The 26,735-nt window shown below is 31.6% G+C and overlaps 2 protein-coding genes and 1 long non-coding RNA gene across 3 annotated transcripts in view; all 3 read left to right on the top strand.

The window, feature by feature from the left end:
* LOC123229040 (laccase-14-like) overlaps positions 1-26,735 on the top strand; it is a 64,669-nt gene that overhangs the window by 7,453 nt on the left and 30,481 nt on the right. The window lies entirely within an intron of this gene.
* Positions 5,699-7,970, top strand: LOC123229041 (laccase-14-like). The gene is made up of 6 exons (XM_044654601.1): positions 5,699-5,709; positions 6,144-6,388; positions 6,488-6,610; positions 6,686-7,289; positions 7,393-7,745; positions 7,837-7,970. Exons 1-6 carry the CDS (start codon positions 5,699-5,701, stop codon positions 7,968-7,970), a joined length of 1,470 nt encoding a protein of 489 aa, XP_044510536.1.
* LOC123229042 lies at positions 20,847-21,299 on the top strand. The gene is made up of 2 exons (XR_006504787.1): positions 20,847-21,127; positions 21,211-21,299. It is a non-coding gene; the product is annotated as an uncharacterized LOC123229042 (long non-coding RNA).

The following is a 26,735-nucleotide window of genomic DNA, read 5'->3' as shown; positions in this document are numbered from 1 at the left end:
CCTATTTTGTCTATTTTGTAGGTGATAGGACTAAGTGATGACAGTGATGTGTGGTCTCGATGGGCGTAGGTAAAGGAGGGCAAGTTTGTCATTTTTATCTCTTTTATGTAAAAATGTTTCTTTTATAACTTTTGAGTGTTTTACATATGTATTTAGGTGTTGGAATTCTGTTTATGTACATCCTTTGCATGTTTTTCTGCACTTTATTTTTAATAAAGGATTTTTCAATACTTTTTTAATTAAGGATATGTTATTATTTTTGTTTTCATTTAAATAACTGCATTGATAATCAATGTTAGTAATACTTTCTTTTGGAGAGCAGTACTTCTAGAGAAAGTGTTACAAAAACTCTCATACTTTCACATTTGGGCTCCTAAGCAAAACAAAGCACATTATTGACTTATGAACAAGTTCAACGTATCACACAATAGTAACACATCATACCACAATTCACATAGTAATAGCAAGCTTCTTTAATTTTATACCATAGATCAATTAATAGTGGCTTTTGCGTCATATCTTATGCCAAAGATCAAATAGAAATGACACGATTTGTACTTGTTCAAGTCACAAATCACACAAAAATGGCTTACATAATCTTAAATTCTAGCCACGAATCACATAACTAATGGCATGCTACTTATATGCTCAATTGTATTTCACATAGCTCATTACTTAATCATCATTTAACCAATTCATAAAAATTGTATTTCTTAACTTAACTCATGAAATATTCTTTTCTAAACATATGTCTTAGTTGACAAAACTTAAGATTAATATTCATTCATAGGCATTAATGAACACAAGTTAAGGCTAAATAACATTCCATGTCCTATGAAACAACTTAATGAATTAACTATTCATGGCCTATGAACTATTGTACTTCATTTTTTTTGTTTGAATAGGCATTACTATCTTTGTAACAACCATTCACTACTTCATTTCTAATAACTGTTGATCTCTTATAAGCAATTGTCTCTTATGAACGATTACCTATTTCTTTTTTCTTATAGATAGAAAGGTCATTTTCCACTAAAGAATTGGTGTTCCATCGAGCATGGAATCAAAATTTGCATTTTCCAACAGTTGTTTCTATGCACTAATACATAAAAATTAAGTCTTTACAGTACCTATGACTAGTATATCATTGCTTGCTCTCAACTGAATACCTATATCACAAAATTCAACATATCAATGTACAAATTCTAATTCAACGTTTTTTTAGCATAAAACTGCATCCATCATGTTAATTTTTGTATCAAAATTATTATCTAAACATATTATCATGTTTGTCATCAATGTAAAATTTGTATATGTATAAACAACATGCCATAAGCATCAAAATTTCAAATCAAGTGGGATTATAATTTCCTACTCTCCTCTGAAGAATGCCTATCCTATAACTTTGAATCTTGATGATTGAACCTCTGAATGGAATGAATTCAACTCTTCTTCTCTCTACATTTATCTTTGAAAGTTTATACAATGAAAGTGTAAAATTCAAATTCCTTTATATAAATTTTTAGAACTAACCGTTAAGATTGGATGTTTATCCCTTACGTATAGCATTTCCTAAAAGTTATCCCACTTAAATAATGTTTTCCTCTCTTGCAGAACCATGATTTCTTAATGACTTCTACTCAAGAACATGCCTTTCACCTATTATAATGGGTATTCCAAGTGTCAAATTTACTTTTTTTTCTTTTGGGTGATCATTCATCAACTTTGATTAATTTTGAGACATAGAATGGGCGTTTATTTCTAATGAAGGATTGTTCATATACTCTTCTTAAATGAATTTTAAATAAACTTAAACAACATAAATGTTTAAGATGCTTGTGGGATGTACATGTGAACAATACAATATCTCTCTATTAATTGAAATCTCCCCTTGAGATTCACTTGAACAATTCGAAGAATCTATGTCTCATATCTTGCTTCAATACCTAAGTAGCTTCTTTGACCTTATGACTTCTTTAAAATACTTTAACTAGTAAAATTTACTTATTTTGGAGCTTCTTCACCATTTTGTCCAATATTGGTGTTGGTCACTCCTCATAAATCAAACTACTTTTTAACTCTATTTCCACTATCATAAATCATACATGTGAAGAATCACTAATGTATTTACGTTTGAACAACACATGAAACACGTTTTAAATATGATTTGTGCTTGTTAATAACTTAAGTCTATAAGCCATTTTACCTGTCCTCTCTAACACTTGGAAAAGGTCTATCATACTTTGGGGGTAGCTCGCTTTTTATGCCAAATCTCATCACATGTCAATAGGGAGTTATCTTACGAAAGACAATATTACCCACACTAAACTTCAAGTCTTGTCTCCTTTAGTAAGTATAACTTGTCTATTGGTCATAGGCCTATCTCATCATCTCTCAGACCAATCTCATAACATCAATCATATTTATGTCATCTCCAACTGTAAAGTTTGAGTTAGAGAATCTCTCTCACCTACCTCACCCTAATGTAAAGATGATCTATTCTTGCTTTCATAAAAGGCATCATTGGGCACCATCTTAACTATTGTTTGGTAACTATTATTATTGGTGAAGTCCATGAATGACACTTATTTTGACAAACTAGCCCCATAATCCAAACCTCAGGTTCTCAACGTACTTTCGATCACTTGATTGATTCCATCAGCTTGTCCATATGTTTAAGGATGATAGACAATACTAAATGTCAAGCTTGTACCTAAAAAATTCTATAACCCTTTCAAATAAAGCTGACACAAACCTCATGGGACACCATATAGTTTTATTATAACTATGACATAACTTATAGCTAACACGAACCCCATGGGCACACCATACAATTTATTATTACTATGACATAACTTATCCGATTGATCCATGGTAGTAGTATTTTTAACTATCATAAAATGTGTTGATTAAGTCAACCAGTCAACTGTCACCCAATGCACATTATAACCCCTTTCAACTCTTAGTAAACCAACTACAAAATTTATTGTTACGTGTTCCTATTTCCACTATGAAATTCTAGGAGAATGTAACATCCCTAATGGTCTCTGATCCTCAACCTTAACCTATTTACAAGTAAGGAACTTAGTTACATAATTACCCATGTCTTTCTTTATACCATACTATCATAACATATTCTTCATATCCCAACATATCTTACACTCTCAGGGTGGACGGTGTAAAATGTAGTATGAGCTTTTAATAAAAATATGATCTCTCAACTCATCATCTTGTTGAATACAAACTCTATCTCTAAATCTCAAGATATTACTAATAATCTAAAACTTTGTTTTAAGCCCCCTAACACTTTCCTTCTTATCTCTTTACAACAATCATTGGTCATTTGTCTATCTCAAATCTTCTTTAATATAGTATATTTGATCTCTAATCTAGCCAATGCACCTATCACAAACTCAATCTGCCCTTTGAAAATATAATGTTGCAATTCTTTATGGATAGAATTTTAGGATAAAGACACTATCCTACTCAAGGCATCTCATATTCAACTTTTTTTTGGTAAAGAGGTATCACAAACTCTTATAATTAATGTGGATTTTACACTTGACCCCATACATATAGTGTCACAAAATCTTCAAAGACTTACTACCAACTCTAAATCATTGGGATACATGTTCTTATAGTCTTTTAACTATCTTGAGGTATATGCAATCACTTTACCTCTCTACATCAATACAACTCCTAAACCACTGTACGATGTAGCACTATAAATGTGAAAATCCATTTCTCTTCAATCAAAGTTAAAGTCAACCTCTTTTTTAATTCTTGAAAACCTTCCTCACAGAAATCATAAAACACAAAGGGAGTATCCTTTCCAGGAGATGAAGCTCTTTGTCTTTCACAGCTTATTCGACGCTGATCGGACGTCCAAATAGATGGAGAGAGACCATCGGAGGGAGAAAAAGCTTCGAGAAGGAGAGGTCGTCGACAATGATGCCAAAGATGATGTTGGAGATTTGAAAACTAAACCCTAGGGGAAAACTGTCATTTTTTAAAACTTCGGTTACGGGAAAACTTTTAGTTTCTAAAGTTTAGGGGAGAAAAAATAGATTATATTTTAGTTTATTTTTAATATTATAGACAAAATGATAATTTTGCCCTTATTATCGTTAATTTTAACCATGAATAAATATTTAAGATTTTCAAAATTAAAATAGAAAAACTTAGAGAAAATAGGGCACTTTGAGGGGGAATAAGTCCTTTGGCCTTGTGAAAATAGCGTGTATAACTAAAACGTGCAACGTTACAAAGGATAAAGACAAAGGATATATTATTTAGCCATTGACAAATTAAGCTTAAAATTTTATATGATCTCGCTGACTTTACACCAGAGTCGGTGGTCAAAGCCGCGAAAGTTGTGATAATGGGTCGTTTCTTAAGTTCCAAAAAATGGAAACCAGCTGGACTGTAGCAATGCTATTCCAAAAACTTTTTTTATTAATCATTTCTCTTCCATGGAACCGTTCTTAGCACGTAAACGTGGCCATTAAACCTCACAGTTTATTCACACTGAAAAAACAAAAGAAAGGGAGAAAGAATGAGTCCCCTGAATTTGTCTAAAAGATTATGAGCTGTGTGTAAACGACTAGTTTTGTTGATCTAATTCCGCGTTGGCCAAACGGTCGAAAAGAATACAAATTTACCTAGAACAATCCAACCCACAGAATAAGAATTAAAATAGACATATATAAGTCAAGCACAAATGTTGTTCATATGATTACAAAAAGTTGGTGGCCATTTGATTCCAACTCTTTGCATGGGTTGATAAGCATCAGATTATGACTTATGATTTAAACTTTTCATGAACTCTTCACCAGAGAATATCTTAAAGTGGGAAGAAAGGATAATGGTCAATTGATCTATAAAAATTCTGGATATCTGCGATTGTAATAAACAAATCAGAAATTCAGAATTATGTGCAGACTGACAGAAGGTGGTGTCAGCTGACAACTGGTAGTCAATATGAACATAGTTGTTCTCTTTATTATAATCTTCACTTGCTCGTTAAAATAAGTATCTATTTAAACATTTCAATAGTTGTAACATCTATGCTTTAGGACTCACTACTAGGTGCAACCTTTATATATTCTCTAATTTAGTATGGTTTTATAGTTATTATAATTTTTTTTCTAAAGAAAATTCTATCAGTAGTGTAGAAAAATATGTACTTCCATTAAATAATACCAGTTAACGTTATATAACAAAATTTTACAATTTATACCTGACGAATTTTGTTCCTTTTATTGTTTTTGCTGTTTATGGATGACAATATATTTATACAGCTTTGAACAGGGGACATTAACATATTGATTATCCAAACATCTATTGAATTCTCATTATAAAATATCATACAAACATTAATTAAAGAGATTCATTTATACATACGTTTGTCAATGTAATTTAGCCTGGATTATTATAGCTTCATATATTAAAATTTGATTAATCTATCTTGTCCAGCAATGAGAAGTTACACTTATCTTAGTTTGAGAATTATGTTCCTGACTCTGTATAATACTCAACGTGTTGACCACATATTATAAATAGCTTGATATGAGGGTTAATTGGCAACCTGGGAACACAAAATTAATCAAGAGAAGAATGGATAGAAAAAACTTCTTTTTCATTTTAGGGTTCTTCTTCCTGGATAGGCTGCTCCATTGCATGGCTTTCATTCATTATTATGATTTTGTTGTAAGTGGCTCTACATTTTATCATTAACAGTTTTTTGTTTATGTTTGCTAATGAACATATGATACCGAAATGTCCAAAACTCTTTGACCTGATTAATGTTTAACTGCAGCTTCAAGAAACTAGTTTCACAAGGCTATGTAGCTCGAAAAGCATGTTGACTGTAAATGGCAATTTCCCTGGACCAACCATTACGGCTCGTAAAGGCGATACTGTGTTTGTTAATGTGTACAATCAAGGAAACTATGGTGTCACCATTCACTGGTGATAACTCCCTCTTTCACAATCTCTTTTTAAATCATAGCATGATAACATAACAAGATCTTAGATTCAATGGTCTAAAGTTCGAATTCCTACATTCTAGAAATATAATTTTAAGTCCTTATCTACAACTTTAACAGAATCAAATCTGAAGGACATTCTTTTAAATTGTGCAGGCATGGAGTGAACCAACCGAGGAATCCATGGTCAGATGGTCCTGAAAACGTGACACAATGCCCAATTCGACCGGGAACCAGCTTCACATATGAGGTTATATTGTCTAATGAAGAAGGAACCCTCTGGTGGCATGCCCACAGTGACTGGACTCGTGTATCAGTTCATGGGGCTATTGTTATTTTACCAGCTCTTGGAAAAAGTTATCCATTTCCTAAGCCTTATAGTGAACAGACGATCATACTTGGTAATAATATGAATGCATTTAACAAAGATAACATAACTGCTGAAGATGTGGACCATTCTCAGCTACTAATTTCATTTATTAATTTGATTCTAACGACAGGATCCTGGTACAAGCAAGACGTGCCAAAAATGCTCACTAATGTCCTGAAGGGCGTAATTCCAAATGTTTCAGATGCTTATACCATCAACGGCCAACCAGGGGACTTATACAATTGCTCCAGAGGTATTTCATGTTAATTTGTATATTAAGATCTCATATATAAATTTTTCTCACAAGTATCGTGATTTTATATTCCAGATTCAACATACCGCCTGAACGTTAAATTTGGCAAGACTTATCTTCTTCGCATAATCAACGCTGTGATGAATGAAGAAACCTTTTTCGGAATTGCGAACCACAGCCTCACGGTTGTTGGGCGTGATGGAGCATACATAAAACCCATAACAACCGACTACATTTTGATAACTCCTGGACAAACAATGGACGTTTTGTTCACAGCAAACAAAAATCTTAGCCACTATTACATGGCCGCTAGTCCATACTTTGATAGTGCTGTCGATTTTGACAACACCACAACCACCGCGATCGTTCAGTATGACGGCAAATATACTCCTCCTCCTACTCCTTTCATCCCAAACCTTCCTTTTTACAATGATATAAATGCTGCGACAAACTTTACTAGCCGCATAAGGAGCTTAGCAACTGACGCATATCCGGCCAATGTCCCCAAAAATATCACAACACAATTGTTAATTACAATTGCTGTAAATCGTGTTTTGTGTCCCAACGACTCGTGTCTTACCCCAACTGGTGATGGATTTCTTGATAATAAGGAAGCTGCAAGCTTAAACAACGTTAGTTTTGCAACTCCTCAAGTTAGTATACTTGATGCATACTACAGGTATGGTACTTTTTTCTCGCCATTTTTTTATTTGATATTCTCGAGATTCTATTTTTTGACTCATTATTGTCATATAGATATATATTTGTATCTGTACATGCAGAGGGTTGAGTAACGTTTTCGTTGGAGATTTCCCAAGTCAGCCTTCCAATTTTTTTGACTTTACTGGTGATGTTTGGGATGTATCAGTATTCACCGCCAGCGGGACAAAGGCCAGGTTTATAAATTACGGTGAAGCAGTTGAAATTGTGTTCCAAGGAACTAATCTCCAGGTGGCAGAAACCCATCCCTTGCACTTACATGGTTACAGCTTCTTTGTGGTGGGAACAGGTTTTGGTAATTTCAACAATGAGACAGATCCTTTATCTTATAATTTGATTGACCCACCAGAACTCAACACTGTCAACGTTCCAAGAAACGGATGGACAGCCGTTCGATTTTTTGCCAACAATCCTGGTAAGTCTCCGTGTATTTGGTGGCACGTATATTAACTTTACACATCACGTTGGTTAGATAAAATAAATGGTTTTTGTCAAATGGTTTGCAGGAGTGTGGTTTATGCACTGCCATTTGGAAAGGCACGCAACCTGGGGCATGGATACAGTTCTCATTGTAAAGAATGGGCAATGGGAGGATCAGAAAATTCGGCCACCTCCTGCCAACATGCCATCTTGTTCTTAATCCATTTGTATTCTTAGAATGTATTTGTTTTTTTTTTTTAAATCTTATTCATATATTATTTTATTTCTGGAATTATTCATTTTGTTTTATTTGAAGACTTAAGTCATCAGCATATTATACGAAAGGCTGCTTAGCGGTGCAATGTTCAGTGGAACAGTTAGACTCTTGGCGTTGACAATGTTAAGCATCGGAATATAGTGTTTTTGTTTAGCTGTGAATTATGATTGTAACCTAGGGATTAGGGACCATGAATGGTTTGTTTATTAAATTGAAGACTTTCATTCATTGCACAAATTTCCTTTCTCCTGGAAGACTTTCATTCATTAGGATAGAAAAAAGTTAAATACACTTAATGTGATTTCCTTGTTAAATAGTTTTAAATTGTCATACAGTAATCATGTGATTCAAATATATTTATCCTATGGGGCATAAATGTGGTTGCGTTAAAATGGCAACATAACAATGTTGGCCTATGAAAGCTCACTAAACGCACACTGTGAAAAGGGTCCAACAAGAAGTGAAGCCCAACACTAAGAAGTAAGCTGTGTATTATGAAAACATGGAAAGCCGTCGTTATAAACCATGGAGACCCCGAAAGGCTGAAAACAAAAATTTGAAGATTCCCTACAAACCTTGGACCGAGAATAAATCAACTCATATGTATATTTCATAGGCTAAAGGACTATTTTCAACCTAACTTTCGGTGAAATAATAAAAATATACCTGTAGCAGATAAAAAATTTAAATTTATATAAATATTATGTTATCAATAATATTAAAATAATTAAAATTATATCTTATTTTTTCTCTTGGTTTGAAAAGTTTACTTTTCCCTCCTAAGATATCAAATCTAAAATCGGACCACTTCAACCGGTGAGCGGTGACCCTACAACAGATGAAGGAGTCATTGTCGTCTAGAGGATGACCTCAAGACGACAACCACCATCCATTCTCGTTCTTGGACGATGCTCCGTTGTCTATGAAAGTTTGAGGCCTCTAGCCACCATTGATGGTGGGAGAGAGTTGTCAAGAAAAAACCTAAGGATTTGGGGGGGGAGGGGGGAGGATTCACTTTTTAAAGTTAAGATTTGGGGATGAAATGTTAATTTTCAAAACCTGAGGAAAAAATGAAAAAAATTATATATTTTTTAATATTATTATTAAATGATTATTTTGTCTATATATTTAACTACAGTTTTAATGTAAGTTTAGAGATAGATAGGTGTTTAAGTTTTTCATTTATCGTATGTGTTTTTTGAGATTGAACTAAAACTTAGGTGAGAAATAGTCTTGTGGCATATTTCATATAAGGCTTACGTTCATACCTTCACTAAGACTCTATCATCTTTTTTTTTTGTAATGAACGTTTTAACAAATCTCTACAGTATAGTAGGAATCCACCTCACAATACAAAAAATCATGCAAAGAGTAATTAATTTTTTTTACTACTAATTAAAAATAGTTGCAAAAACTTATTTATAGCAACTAAAATGACTTTAGTCACAAAAAATGAATTCTATTTTTTCAACATCATTTTCCTGATGGTAGGAAACAATAGGTAACTAAAATTAGTTTTTTGCAACTAATTTTTTAATTGCAAGTAATTATATTTTGGCAATTAAGTCTCTAGTTGCAAAGTAGAGATAAATTTATTTTATCTTTTGCGTCCCAATGTGCATTTTGGAGGGAAATTTTTTGAAACCAAACTGTTATTTTAAAAACTAAAATTTTACTTACAAACAAATTTGCTTAACTATAATTTTAGTCATGAAATATATTATTAAAATTAATTTTTTGTAACTAATTTTTAAGTTGGGAGTAATTTTGTTTTGGTAATTAAGTATTTAGTTGAAAATAATTCAACTTAGACCTGACAGTTCATGTCATCAAGTCATGTTCATGTGTATCAGTTCGCGTTTTGTATTAGAGATCTTCAACTTTAACCCAAACCAAATTGAATTGTATTTGAATTTTTTAACTCTAACTCAATCCTTTAATATTTGAGTGACCAAATCTGACCTAAATTGATCCAAAGTTATCTATTATTTTCACTCTCCAAAGTGTTTTTATCGTTTTATTTTCTTCACCAACTTATTATTAATAAAACATACAATATAACATTTTATGTTTTATTGACAAATGATCCAAAAGAATTACATATTGAGACTTTTAAAATACATTAATAATTTGATTAGCTAAATCAAATTCTTGTTATATAATAATAAAATAAAAAATAATATGAGTAATTATAATTATACAAAGATACAAGTACAACTATATGCAATTTGTATAAATTTCAAATGTTTACTATAATGATACAATACATAATTACAATATGAGTAAGACCTTTAAAACACATTTATAATCTAACTAATTAAATCAAACTTTTACTGCTTAATAATAAAATAAAATATTTAAATAAAAATAAATAATAATATGAACAATTATAATTATATAAATATATAACTATATACAATCTATAAATATTTCAGCTATAGTTAATATTATTTTTCAACATTTCTATAATTTATCCCTAACAAATTCTATTAAAGTAACATTTTTCTAAAATATTTAAGTCAATTCAGGTCATGTCAAGTTACTTTTAGGTAAACCTTAACACTACTTGATTTAATTTTAAATCGTGTCAAGTTAATCCAAAATAAATTTCATGTAAAAAACTCAACTTTAACTCAATATTTTTGCATCATATCATACCGAGTTAACAAATCATGTTGAAAATTGTTAACCCTAATTCCACCCTTTTGATGCACCATGTTCCTACAAGAGGGAAATTGGTGGTAATTAAATTGTTCTTTTCGGTGACTAAAATTTTAGTTGTGAATAAATTTATTAGTTAACTACAACTTTGGCTCCAAAATATGTAATTAAAATTAATTTTCTATAACTAATTTTTTAGTTGCAAGTAATTTTGTTTTGGGAACTAAGTTTTTAGTTACAAAATAATTCCACTTGTTTAGCACCCCATATTCGTGCTAGAGGAAAATGGATAGTAACTAAATTGTTATTTTGGCAACTAAAAATTTAATTGTAACTGAATTTATTTAACAATTATGACTTTAATTACAAAATATGGTTTACAAAATAGGTAAAATACTTAAATAAATAGTTGCATGAAATGCAAGAAACATAAAAAGCAATAAATTAATTTTATCAATGTCTAGCTAGGGAAAAAAAAAAAAGAAATGATTTGTCATTGGTATTGATATAACTGATTAGTAAGTTTTTAATATAAAGTTATGTCATTATATTTTTAGTATCTAATTATTTTTTATTTTTAAATGATTAAAACATCATTTTTTAAATTATTTTCTTCCATAATTATTGATATAGTCTCATCAAGGGATTGACACGATTATTAGGTCATTAATAGCTAAATAAGATGTATGAAATTTTGAGTGATAACTATAGCTAGTTGTAACATCCCTCTAACCCTTCATTGGGAAGTGTTAATTTCACTTAACTATTTTAGTATGATAAAGATACTTGCAAAAGAAAATACCTCAAAATAACCATAATACCAAAAATGTCATTAATTTAAACCAAAGTAGCAAAAATGTCAAAAGATGTCATATCATAAAAATCAAATGTGTAGTCTAACAATAATCTCATACATCAATCAATGAGAACTAAACATCCACCAAAAACTCATAAACTACTAATAGCAAAACATAAATGGGAAGCAGTGAATGAAAATCACTTAGTAAATATGAGTCTATATCCTACATTTTTTTCCTTTATTCCTTTCTACAAATCTAATCTCACATTTCTATTCGTTTTCTCTCTTGTTAACTAGAGTACTTCTCTAGACCTAAACTAATAACAAGGAATGAAAATATATGTGAAAACAATGTTTTTTCAAAAATTAGTGGTGAGCATTTTGGTACGGCTACAAATACCATAGGATATAGATCAATTAGATAAAATATATATTAGAGAGTTTATAAAGGTCATGGGGTATAAATTTGGCATTTAGTAGCATATATTATCCTTAGACTAATGGATATATTGAAGGTATGTTGTCTAGATCATATAGCGAGTTTGATTGATTTGTTGTTGTTAATAGAGTTTGCTTATAATAATAATTATCAGACTATGATTTAGATTGCTCTGTATGAGGCATTCCATGGGAGAAAGTGACAATCACCTCTACATTGGGTTGAGATTGGTGAGAGAGATACCCCAACACAGATGCTAGGACTAGAGATAACTCAACATATGATTGATTATATCAAATTAATTTGGGAGAGGATTACACAGGCTCAAGATTGTTAGAAGAATTATACTCATCAAAGAAAACAGGAGCTTGCATTTAGTATGGACGATAAGGTATTTGTTAAAGTTGCCCTTATAGATATGTTATGAATTTTGGTAGGAAGTCTAAGGTATTTAAGTCCCTTTGAGATATATGAGAGGGTAGGTGAGGTAGTTTGTTAGCTTACATTGTTAATAAACATAAATTGTATCCATAATATATTTCATATGTCGTTACTACATATATATATTAGAGACTCGACTCATATGCTGAGAATTAAGGATGTGGAGCTAGAGGATAATTTGGTTTATGGGGAACATCTAGTATAGATGTTGAACAAACAAGATAAGAGCTCAAATATAAATAGATTCCTTTAGTCAAGGCATTGTAGAGGAACCACTGAGTTAAGGAGTATACACGAGAGATAGAATAAGAATCAGACCGAGATTTTCAGAGTTGTTTGAGTTAATTTTGAAAATAAAATTCCTTTAAAGGGGAGAAATGTCACACCTATAGGTACACACTAAAAAATAAAATAGATGAAGATAAAGATACAAACAAGCATCATAAATGGGAAAGAAGAAAGAACCACAACATGTAAACAAAAAAAAACAAACATGAGGAATGTTACATACTTCTTTGCCTCTTATGGAAAATAGGATGATGGAAGAGCTCTTCAAGCTCAAAAGCCTCCAAAGTAAGTTTGTCACAAGCCTCTTTCACCCTTCGCCAAAAGACAAGAGAAAGAGAAAGAAGAGAGCTTTTTCTTTTAAGTGAGAGAAAGTGTTTTGTAAAATAAATTCAGGTTAGTTCAAATGAACTAAAATCCACCCTTTTATAATAGTTGGCTAAAATGTAATTTTCTAATTCTCTTTTCGCCCAACAAATTCTCAACTTATGGCTTTGTCATGCTTGTATATCAATTATATACTTTAGACATCCTAGTTTCATTTCACCAACATTTTAACCTTTAAAATGTTATCATTGCCCCCCATATAATATTTATATGAATATTATTATCCTTCAAAAGGTACTAGCGAAACTCGAATAATCAATCTTCACTTTTGAAAACTTGGTTTATTGGTGTAACCCTTTAAGTTCACTGTGACACAGCCTTGAGTCTCTTTTTAAACAATCCGAAAGGCATATGAAAATCCAATGACCATGATACATACTTAGCAATGTGTTATAGCCTCTATACCATGATAAAGAAATACCCCATGAGACCTAATATCCCCAATTGTATATTCTGTTTAGGTGATATCTTTCCATTATCAAATCTAGATCGATTTCAAAACTCATGAATCGTCAAAGCCCTAGTATTTATTCTATACGAATCATTCATTTAAATATTCAAAACTTGTCATTATAAACATCCTTCACATGAATTACATTATACTTTGGCTAGAGATTCGATTTTAAATATTTCTCAAAATTTGCTTTGAAACTCAGATTCAGGTCAAATTAATGGATATTCAGAACTCAATACTTTTTGAGTGAACAGATCACATCTTGAGCATCATTATTTTCCATATACAAATAACACATGACCAATATGGTTTGTCGCAATATCATACTTTATATCATCGCAAATAAAGAAAACAACTTATATATATGAACAAAAAAAACTACTTTTTTTTATCAATAATTCACATAAATGTACATATAGGATTAAAATGGCCCAAGAACTAACAACACGAATGGTTCTTAAGGTATATACTAACATACACTAAGGGTAATTTAGTCTTTTGAAAATTTTGGATTGATTTATTTATAAGTAATATTTATAAAGGACATTGAATAGTTGCGCACATCAGGAGTGTATGACCGAGCATTTGTAATGAAACACAAAATAGTCATTTTATACATGCACATGAAATTTTCTAAGGCTTGAAGATGCACAATCATGCATGTGAGGGGTGCACACCCATACACCCAATAATGATGAATAATACTAACTAGTCATAACGAACGCTTGTGTATAAGGAGATGTATGATCGTGTATTATATTTAAATTTTGGATAAGCATATTTTTGGTGATCATGGAACATGATTTTTGCCATAAAATAATCTGAATGACCATACATTGAGGCTACGTGAGCAATGTTGCTTAGCTAAAATAAAAAAGGGTCAAACGTGGTTTGATAGGTTTATTGCATTATGTCTAATTTTCATAGAAAGAGAGAAGAATAGTATAGAGTTGCCGTCAAAGAAATTCATAATGTTGAAAATCATCTTGTCGCCACATGAAGACTAACTTGTTGTTCGATGCCTGATAAGTGGGTTTACTTTTCATAATACTTGGATCTATTTTGACATAAGTAGATTGGAACAATAATATCATGCCTAGATAGATATTTTTGTTGTTTTGAATTAGTAATGCTTACTATATGGATGTGGCAAAGTGTATATATTTGTGTATGATGATGGTAGGCGTTGTGCTTTTATATATGAAAATTTGACATGTTTATTAATATTCTAGTATGAAAAGCATGATCTAGGGCTTAAAACCTTACATTATCGTACTAGGGAATATAGACTTGATGAAATTTTTGAAATTATGCTAGAAATGATAGGCTAGATGACGGTGCATGACTATGCATACAGAGGTGAACAGTTGTACATAATTTTGGTAGAAGAAGATATAAACATTCATGGGTGCACGATTGTAAAGTTTTATAAAAAGGAAATGAATGGACATGCGTTATGTGGTGCATGCATGTACATAAAGTATTATGATACACGATTGTGATGAGATGGATTAGCTTAAAAAATGTTAAGGAAATGTTTGAAGATCAATATTCATTGCTACAATGCACAATAGTAAATCAAGAGAGCATATGCTCATGCATAGTTACCGAGGTGAATGGGTGCTCAAGGTTAGTCACACTCATACATAAAAGTCAAATTACAATTTTATGCTTATTTTGTGTGCTCAAATGGGAGAGAGTTTAAAGAAGCCGTATTAGAGGAAGATTAAGACGATTAGCAAATAAAAGATGTTCGATTCTGTGAAAGATCATACAAACCTTGAACGAAGAAAATTTGGATCAAAATGAAAAGGTTATGTTAAGTAGGAAATAATGATGCACTTGAGATAGACATCAATTGTGTGCAATGTTACATAAAATAGATGAAAGCATTTAGGTTATGGCTAGATAGCCACAATGCATAAAAATTCATTTTGGTTCATGTGTGCATGGAAAGGGAGAACTACGCTTTGTTATTCCTCATGCTGTCAATAAGGTCTTTTATGTACATGCTCATGGTAAGGGCCACCTAAGAATGGTTTTAATTAGCAGTCACATAACTATGCATACATGGAAAGGTAAAGAGTGTGCTCAAATTACTCGTATAACTAGAGTGTCGAAGTTTAGTTAACTATAAGCTTGATCAACAATGTTGTGCTCTAACTGTCCAAAATATGGCCACCTAAGAATAGTTTTAATTAGCAACCTTGCAATAATGTTATACTCAAATAGTCTCGAAACACTTATTTCTGGCTATATATCCTTACTCGAAATATATACTCGAATTAATATGTTAACTATAAACTTCCCATACACATGCAACAGAGTAATAGATGCATGGCATTAAATTTCATATCTAGATATGAAAGTCCACAATCCCAAAAGTGTATTAGTCAATTATAAGTAATCAAATTCACATCAAATGTCAGAAAGCCAAATTATAAAAAAAACCAAGTGTATAAATGAATACAAATGAAAGTACTGAAATACAATTAATAGAAATACCTTATACCTCATGTAATGTCTCGAGCTGACCTGTTGTCTCCATCATCACCTCATTGCCCAATGAATTTACTTGCAAAATCACAAGAGAACATGATGAATGAAATACACTCAGTAAGTAGGTAAACTCATAACACAATAATAATTATCATTTCCTCAGTGTCTTATATCTTTTCACATTATGGCTATTTGGATGTTTTCCTACCATCCTAAATACCTATCCAAGTAACTTAACACTCTATGTCTAATTTCACTATTAGTGTCATCCTGATGACTCATATCCAACAATGTAACATGACATCCCCCATGTTTGGCAAAAGCACATGACATTCCTAATGTCATTTATACAATATACCTAACACATGTGCCAGTCAGACTTTACATAGACGATCACACAAACAAACTCTTGTGCTCTCACCATTACATAACACACATCTCGATGGCTATATCACACTACACACAACTTGATGATACGTCACACTACACACAACTTGGTGAAAAGTCACACTACACTTAGCTCAATGATTGATTTACACTATATGAACCTTGGTGAAATACACAATGCACATAGCTTAGTGGTAAAAATTTAATAGTTCATCATTGGTATTTTGACTCAGAATCGCTTTAATCAGGATCCAAGCCATCATCCACATAGTTGGACACCCTTATAATAATTCCTATTATCTATAGCCTTCGTTAGAGCATTTCTTTCTATTTTCTTATCATGATTATCCCTTGTGGGGGTATAACAGTTATTTTCATGTTCAAATATAACATTCCTATCTTTCAAATCCATTAAGTCTATTTTTTTTCAAATGTATATAGGGGTGTATCCCCTACACATAGGGGTGTCTTCTTTACTCACACATGCCCTTATACGTGTCACACATAGGGAGAACTTTCCCCAATTCCATAGGGTCATGTGTCACCCAACATATGGGCGTGTAGTATAATTATTCTAGAATTTTCACTTTCATTTACGAGCGTTTTTCCAATCTTTTAAACACTATCACAACTTTCGAATTACTCCATTTACACATTAATTTACCATAATATAATCTAGTTTCACAACACACCAAAAAAGTGATTACATGAAATCAATTTTAAAGCAAATGTATAATAATCCATTCAACAACTCTCAAGTATAGCAATTCAAAACTAACCTTACTCGTTCCAATCAAGTACAAAACCATAATAAGATAAACATAGTCTATCATGCACACACAAATGCTTATACTTATAACACACCATACAAGCCAAAGTTACAATTAGCTAAACAAAGTCAAAACTCTTTGTTTATATATAATACAAATAAAACGTTAATCATCAATTCAATCATCAATCCATCAAATTCAAAAATCAATACTCATTATTTAGCATATATTAGCATGTAACTCCATTCAAAATATCATATTTTTAAAAATAGAACGGGGTAAAGAAAACTATGTTGCTTACCTCTTTTCCAATGGCTAAAGCAAGTCTTCACATGGCAATGACGTCTCCAAATGGCCTCTAATGCCTTCCCTTTGGCTTTCACTCATGACATTTAGTTTTCTCAAAACTATGTATGAATGTGTCCCAAAACACATTTGCATTTTTTTTTTATTTTTGTTGTGATTAGTGATACACGAGCTTGTATTGTTCATATATGGTTATGCATGTCGTTAAACAAGAATGATAGTTTTTGGAATCCCTACAAAACTATGCCTTATCCAGAGATCCAAAAGCATTGACTATGCACAAGTATATATTATTAATACATGGTTATGCATGCCTTCCAAACTTAGCTAAATTACACAAATTACTTGGAAAAAGACCATTTTACCCCTTACCACAACACATATGAGTGTGTGGCCACCCCACACGATTGTATATCATGATTTTTTAACATATTTGCATATTTAAACATAATTAATTACACATAAGACCAAAAAACAAAAATACAATTGGGCATACTTATGGGTGCTACAAATGTGCTATGTGTATTAGTAGTAGTAGACATCTAGGATGTAATTTTAGATATACTTTCACAGGGCATCCAAGATGCTTGAGATAAGGTGTTAGGTATCTAACCGATATTTTGAACTTAGGACTTGTCATCCGAGATGCTAATACTTGTGGAGGAAGGGTATATGAAAAACCACAGAATAGTTAGATAGATTTCTAAGATGCTAAAAAACATTTGAGAGTTTACCATACATATATATAAAAGTTAAATTTTATTTCATAACACTAGTTAATTTATATTGCTTTTGAGGTGCCCCGATAAGTCACCTATTTACTAAGTACTATAATACTCACATGTTCCTTTGTATGATTTTATAGGTAGGTCTTATTAGTTGTGGGACATGAAGGGGAACCAACTAGTCAACTTGATGAGTGCTTGCATGAGGAAGGGCACTAGTGTTATGATAATTTATATGTTATTTCAGTTTCACATGTAGGCCTTTTTTTTTTTTGGTTTTCTTCACATTTGGGTACTTTGGATATTATTATGTCTTCAGATTAATGTATGAGTTTTACAAATCTCATGAGCTTTGGATTTTAAGTTTATGATGTTGACACCTTTTTGCATGTATTATTAAATGTAAGTATCTAATGGCATTATGAATGTTTGTTCTAGTTTATGAATAAAGAGTAAAGTTATAAGTCAACACATCTTTTTGAGTCCATATTTCCTTTAAGGGTATGTATCTGGAGGAAAATGTTATATTCATATTCATACTCCATTTGCTAGTGGTTGTCCATGCATAATGTAGGTCACTTACATAAAAAAAGAGTAATTTCAAGTAAGCCCTTGTACAAATCCAATCAAATAATGAAGCATCAAGATCTATCAATGATTGAGTTAATTCAATATTGTGTTAGCATTTACCCATAACATTCTTCAATTGGTATAACAACACCTTGGAGGACAAACCTTGTGACATCTTTCTAATTGGTCCACATATATATAACATTTGACTATTTTTAACACCTTTAGTTATTGTAAAGCAATGACTATAAGATGATGTGAATGTGTATTATTTGATGTAATAAATTATATCTGTGTGTATATATATGTTCTTCAAGTGTTATTTTCCTCATCTCATTTGGATGCTTATTTGGGGCTGTTATGCCATCATTAACAATCGACCACTGTTAAATGGTTAATCGATAATATATATGTGTTGTTGTATAACTATTAAATTTGTAACAATAAACATATGAGCACATCAACGACAACAAGAATTACAAATTGGAATAGGCTACTATAAATTAGATAGTTTAGGATACAAAGGATTAAGGTTTAGGATTTATTATTTATAGTTTAGGGTTTATGATTTATTATTCAGGATTTAGGATTTAGGGTATATAGTTTATGATCCATTATTTAAGGTTTTGAGTTTATAGTTATGGGTTTAGGGTTTAGATTTATTATTTTGGGTTTTTGATTTAGGTTTACAATTAATGATTTGGGATTTAGAGATTGAGGTTTACAATTTAGTGGTTAAATGTATACTTTATAGTTTATGATTTAGGACTCAGTGTTTATCACTTAGAATTAACGCTTCATGGTTTAGGGTTAAGATTTATAGTTTATTATGTACAATTTAAAGATTATGAGTTAAGGTTTATCATCTAGGCAAAAAGACATATTCCCACCCAAGCTTTAATGTATTTCCGGACTCTCACTCGTAAACTTTCAAAAACTCAAATACCTACACGTCATCCAAATTATGTTAAAATTCTTTGTTAGTAGTAAAGGTAAAAATTATCATTTTAAAAATAATATTAAAAAATATAATTTTATCCCCTTAAGTTTTGAAATTGATAATTTTACCCAAATTACAATTTTTGCAGTTTTAAAAGGTGACTTTCTCCTTTAGGGTTTTATTCTTTTTCTTACATTTTTTGACTAGCTTCTCTTCTCCAGCCACCTTCTCTATCGACAATCTTCTTTCCTAATGGCCTCTTTACCACTCCAAACAATAGATAGTCTATTAGACTATTTGATTTTAGTAAATTTTCTCATTGTCAAACATGATTTGGAACTCATCTCAACATTTCTGGCACCTAAATGCATCTCGTCGAATGTGATTTGGAATGCATCTCATCATCTTTGCTACCCAAACACATCCTACCACATTTTATTTATCTTTTAAAGAGTGTTGATTTGGAACGAAACTGATCAAAAATAAAGGAAGACAGATCATCACTGACTTTGATTCGATGGATTCAACCGATTCCACTAGAACATCTGTCATTAGGAGAGAAGACAGATAAAGAGGTCATCAAGAAAGAAGGTTGTCGATAGAGAAGGTGACCAAAAGGGAAAAGTTGTTGGAAAAAAAAATCAAACCTTAAGGTGGAAAAAGTCATTTTTCAAAACTAAACAACTTGAGGTTAGATTGAAATGTCAATTTTCAAAACCTTAAAGGGAAAATAAAATAAAATTATGTATTTTTTAATAGTATTGGTAAAATGATATTTTTACCTTTATTATTAACGAAAATTTTAATAAAAGTTGGATAATAGGTGGATATTTGAATTTTTAAAAGTTAGTGGGTAAGAGTTTGAGAATATACTAAACCTTAGATGGGAATGAGTCTTTTAGCTTGTCATTATAGTGTATATAACATGCACATGTATGCCCATAGGTATGTATGTGTTTTCCTCATTCTTGATTTTTGTTTGTAATTATTTAGGTGTATGTACACCTATACATGCATAGTTAAAGGTCGAATGGCCATTTTATGCTTAATAGATGAATTAATTAATTGTTGACAAGGTATGACCGTGCATGTTGGAAATACAACCCGTACGCCTAAGAAACATAATGTATGCCTATACATGTAGTCATGTATTGAAATACCCAAATCTTGGTTATAGGTGAAACTTAAGGGGGGCTATACAAAATCTTGCACACATATGGGGATTAAGTGGAAATTTTCCTTTTATTTGCTAATAAAAGTCAGTAGCCTTTTCTTCTTCAGTAAGAAGAAAAGAAACAGAGCACAGACGGGAGAAAACAGAGAAAGAAAGGGGAAGAAGAGAAGGGAAGAAAGAAAAGAAAAGAAAGAAGAAGAAAAGAAAGAAAAAGAAGGAAAGGGAAAGGAAGAGAAAAGGGATTTATAGAAAAAGGGAATAGGGTATTTCATTTTTATTTGTTATATTTGTTCAAATTAGGGATTTCCAAAATTCTGATCATATTGTTTCCAATTGGTTTGAATAGGTGAAGAAGAAGGGAGATTAGCAAGAGATTTCAACTCTGACTTAGAGGCTACCCAAATCAGTGAGTGGGAATAAACTTTTCTTTCTTTATGATTTTTGGGTATAAATTTTATTTATAGTTTTGTGAAATTTTATGGTATTTATTGTGAATCCTTGAAAATGGTAGCATGGATTTGGTGGAAACCTCTCAAAAAAAGGAAAAAAATAAAATAAAATAGTTTCTTTATGTATGTTATGGATTTAGGATTTGGGTGGCTATAAAGTAAAAGTTACATTATTCGGTGGATTCAGAATGCTTAATTAAGTTATGTGGTGACCAAGTGAATTCTGGAAATTATTAAATTGATGTTTTGTGTTGTGGTTGAGTTGGAATTGTTTAGTTGAGCTTTATGTGAGTTGGAAGTGTTTACTTGAGAGTCATGTGTGATTTACATTTGCTTATAGTGGTTGTGGTGCTTGCATATAAGTATTGTCCAAAAAGGTCATAATATCAAGTCATTTTCTTATATATATATATATGGTGATAAGATTTGGTTATTACTTATTATGAAATAAAGTGCTCTGCCTGTGCAATACAGATTTAGATGCTCTACCTGTGCGATATCTATACAGGTACGACAGAATTTAGTACTCTGTTTGTGCTTTATTTCATGCCAAGTATGACAGAATCGAATGCTCTGCCTGTGTGAGATTTTAGTATACCGGGTATGACAGTTGTTTTTCTTTTGCTCTGCCTAGGTGGGGACACCCCTGGGTATGACAGATTTCCTTTTATATGATATTTTGATGTATATCTTTATATTGGAATGGTGGGATATCTTTATATTTTAAAATCTTGATATGGAAGGAAACCTATAAGATAAAGATAGTATTGCTATTGAGTTGGAAGTGGAAATTCATAAATGATTGATATGTTCCTATGAGAAAAAGGTAGTATGGTTAATTTCATTCTTGAGACAATCAATTTATGTGATGATTGTGTGATGAACGTTTCAAGTTAAATGAGAAGCATGTGGTTTAAGCATAATTAGCATAGTGTGTGGCTCATATTATGACATACTATTATATTTTGACATGCATTAATATTCTCAAGGATTTAAATTTCCTACTCATTGAGCTTTTAGCTCACCCTTATAAATGTTTCCCTCCCTCTAGGACATCCTCCAGATCATGTTGGATAGTGTTTCGTTGGGTTGTGCTACAGTGTAGCATATTTAGTGTTGGATATAGACTTTTTGTTGTTTTTTGATAAACTTGTGAAATGTTGAAAGGCCGGAGGCCTAATTACAATATTCTCATAACTTTTGAAATGAGTAAAGATGTAAATTATTTTGTCATGTATATGATAAGGCCGGAGGCCTGATTTCAAGTTTATTTTATGATTTATTCGCTTTAATCAGGATATATTTTGACATGTATTCATATAAAGGTCGGAGGCCTATAGATGATATTATATTAGGTGCTAGACTATGGTGCAGACAAGTTTTTCAAACAAAATTACAGGATGCATTTCGCCCTTTTAAGTCTATAACAATATTCTCAGAGGTTGTAGGATTAGCGGGTCGGGATGGGTCCTGTCATGTATAGTCGTATGTGATGTTTAAATTTCAAATAAGAAAGGTCATCAGTGATCATAGATCATGGTTTTTGCCATGAAACTACAAGTATAACCGTGCATGAGGGTTGCACAACCATACATGGCGTTATTAGTCAAAATAAAAGAGACATATGACTAGAATTAGGTCATAACACATATGTTCCTAATTTTAGAGTAAGGCATGAGAGAATAAAGTGTCTTACAACTTTGAGGAGAGCTAAGAGAGGAGTGTGGATAGCTAAAAATTACCAACACCTCATAAAGACTAAGTAAACATCATAGGACAAGTAAGTAGCATTATTATTCCTTCTTTGATTCTATGTTTGGGGTAGATATCATGCTAGGGCTCAAATATGGGTGATATGTATTTATATTGATGGCTTAAATGATTTGTTAATGGATAATCTAAAAACTTGGTATGATAATCATGGATTGACAAGCATGAAATATGATTACATATGATATGCTATTTTTTTAAGATTAACATGTAATTGAGAGATCTATGTTATTTTGGTGGTATATATATAATATTTACAATGCTAAAACAAACTCGAATGAACATAAGACTTATAAATAGATTGTTTCGGTCAAAAAACTATAAGATAGTAATTTCATATGAAGATGTCTGACAATACTTACAGAGACATACTTTTGTGTGTCTTTTAGATTAAAGACGACTCCCTGTGAGTCAAAGTATGCCTATAACTTGTTATATAAGGTCATAAATGGTTGTACAATATAAGATGTATGACCATACATTGCATTAAGTATGCACGCTCATGACTATGGGTGATGCATACCATGACTAGTTGAGTTGGAAGTTAACGAATGTTAGTTAATGTTAGGAAAACATTAGTTAAGATTTTTAACGTATAGTTTTGACACTTAAAGTGTATACCCATACATAGACTAATATAAAGGTATGAGGAGAATAGGTTGAGCCATACCCTTACATGGAAGGTGAAAAAGATGATTTCACCCCTATGTTGTGTGTTGGGATGTGGATGAGAGTAGAATGGTTTTATTTTAAGGTGAATTAATTTAGCTAGCAAATATAATATGCCTAACTATATGAAAGACTATACGAACCCTAAGTAAAGAAGATTTGGGTCAAAAATAGTAAATTAACAAAAAATACGTATATTGAGATAACTACCAACTATATGCAATATAATATAGCATGTGTGAAAGCAATAGGGCTAGAGACAGATAAATACTCATTAGATGTTTTTCAGGGCACCAATAGCCAAGAGTAAAGTAGAATTTAAAATTTTAAAATTAAAAACAATCTTAAAAACCCTAACCAAGATATCTTTTTTAAACATATAATTCATGAAACATATAAAAACACTCATAGGGTGTTTTAGATTTATACATGCATTTGCTAACTCTTTTAAAACTTCATATGACTTGAGATAGAATGCTATCCAACTCGCATGAGGTGGTGCCTTAGTATTCATACAAAGCATAAACACAAAGAGAAAATCTTAACAGAGAAGCTATTAAGGCTCTTTGGTTGGACCAATGTCTTAATGAAAAAGAAAGACAAAGTGTTGCAGCTAAGGTTCTTTGTATGTGTTCTATGTGTGTTTAGTTACTAACTGACACTTTCAATTTATATGTGCAAATGTCTGAACATGGCTAGAATTTCACCCAAGCACAACACTCCTTAACATATACAAGCACTAATGGCATGTAAACATGCACAACTTGCATTCCACCACATAACGTGCATGACTGACATCACATATGTGTGTCAGTAACATAGCCAAAAGGTTGCATGATCGACACCACATTTGTGTCTTGACTAACATGTTTTTCACTTATGGTGTTGGCCAGTATCATGCATGTGCATGACTAACACCTTTCCCACTAAATGCATAGTAATTAAGATGTATAGTTGTGCATTTGGTCAAAGCGTGGTCAGCTAGGTCCTTTCAAACCTAATAGGCAAACCTAGTCCATTTGTAATCTCTCTTAACCCTAAACACCAAGATTGTCAATAAACAATTGGCACCTTTAAGTTTGATTCAACTTTTTTATGTATGTAATCTATAAACTTTTTATCGAGTTGGTAGTATTTAGATTCAAATTGAATCCAAACACAAACGAAGATTGGCCTCTAACAAAACATTATAGTCACCCAAACAATCGAGTGTTAGCGGACATCTCTTAAACTTTTATGACATCATAGTTATGTGTAATTCAATTCTTTTTTCAATCAATAACTCTTGAGGCTGAGACATAGAAGTATGTCTATCATAATGGTTCCTCATTATAAACTGATAAACATCAATAACTAACATAGATTAAGCTATAACCTTATCCCACTACTGTTACAAATTCATGTAGTCACAGGTGTCACTCAATATTCTCATATGAGATATCTTCTCCTATGCTCAAATGTGACAAATCCTTTATTGATCAATCATAACCTCCACGTCTCTCACAATATGTTTGATTATTACCTTTATAGTTACCCCAATTATGATGGCACGTTAGATAACGTCAAACCATATCAATCATTACATGAGACAGTCTGGCAACCTCAAGCCAAATGATCACTTGTACTCATGGTATTCAAAAGATTTACTCTATAAACATTAGAGCAGCTATCTAATTGGATATCATTTGATTAAGTTAGTCTAGTAAATATGTCTACAATGCATACCTTTGTGTTATACCAAATTGTTTATAATTGTTTCAACATGTGAGACCTATCACCACTTTTGGTGAGGTCACTCAATACTATGATAATTTCATCATTGTTACATGTGTCAATGTTAATTTCAATGTTAGAAGACATTTTTAGAATGACTACTTAATGTGTACATAGAATTGTCATGATCAATCATTAGATCCCTTCGTTACAGTTCTATCATTCTAAGGGTATCTTATTTCTACTATCATATAATTAAACACATAAATTGAACAACAATAAATTTTTTTATTAATAATTAAGATAAAATTACATCCACAAATGTCAAATACCATGGGCTTTAGAGGACCTACCCTAATAGATAAATCATACACTTGGTGTCGAGATGTCTTACTAATTCATTTCAGTTTAAGAGTGCATGGTAATGGAGAGCTGTAGTACTTAGTTCCTTACATGGTAAGTGACATGTATCACATTTGCATTTATGGTAGGGGATAGTTATTAGTTAACAGTCCTATAGTTATACATACATGGTAAGGAATGGACTATAATCATATTTCTTGTATGACCAGGGTATCAATGTTAATAGCTCAAAACTTGATTGACATTATGCTATATGCACTATTAATAATAGACATATGAGATGTCGTATGCTTTCATATGATATATGGGATGTTGAAATGAGTTTAGGTGTAATCATCCGAGATGACACCACTTATAGAATCTAGGCATGAGTTTGCCATAGTTAGTTAGATGGCCATATGCGAAGTTAAAAAAATCCAAAAGTGATCACATTAATAAGATACAGTTAGTTAGAACATTAGTTCTGATATTTTATGTGCAAAGTTTTGAAAGGTCACCTACTTATTTAATGTTATAACACTTATGTGTTCTTTTATTGTGGTTATGTTGGCAGGTGAGGTGAGCTATGAGGCATGCAAAGGAGCCAATGGTCTAGCTTAGGATGATGGACTCAGTAGAGGGTAGTTTGTGTCATTTGTTCAAACTATTTATTTTACCATTATGCACACTTGTATTTGGTTTGAGGTTGTTAGACACTTATAGATGATGTGACTTGAGATATTGTTATTAGTGACATTGCTAAGTGATTTAGTTGTTTGTATTTTACACTTTTTTGAATGCTTAAGTTGATAAATGTTTATATAATGCTTTATTGTTTATTGTGATTGAGTAGAATTTTTAAGTTGATATAACTCTTTAGGTCCATATTTCTTCTAGAGGTATGTATCTAGAAAAAAGTGTTACAGTA

Source organism: Mangifera indica, chromosome 11, assembly GCF_011075055.1.
Source record: "Mangifera indica cultivar Alphonso chromosome 11, CATAS_Mindica_2.1, whole genome shotgun sequence".
NCBI lineage: Eukaryota > Viridiplantae > Streptophyta > Magnoliopsida > Sapindales > Anacardiaceae > Mangifera > Mangifera indica.
Note: the sequence above shows the minus strand (reverse complement) of the source record. Positions and strands in the feature narration are given on the sequence as shown.

Excerpts from the sequence above, each read along its gene's own strand:
- LOC123229041 (XM_044654601.1), top strand. Across the intron at positions 6,389-6,487 it reads TGAACAGACGATCATACTTG|GATCCTGGTACAAGCAAGAC; the intron begins GTAATAATATGA and ends TTCTAACGACAG. Across the intron at positions 7,290-7,392 it reads ATACTTGATGCATACTACAG|AGGGTTGAGTAACGTTTTCG; the intron begins GTATGGTACTTT and ends CTGTACATGCAG.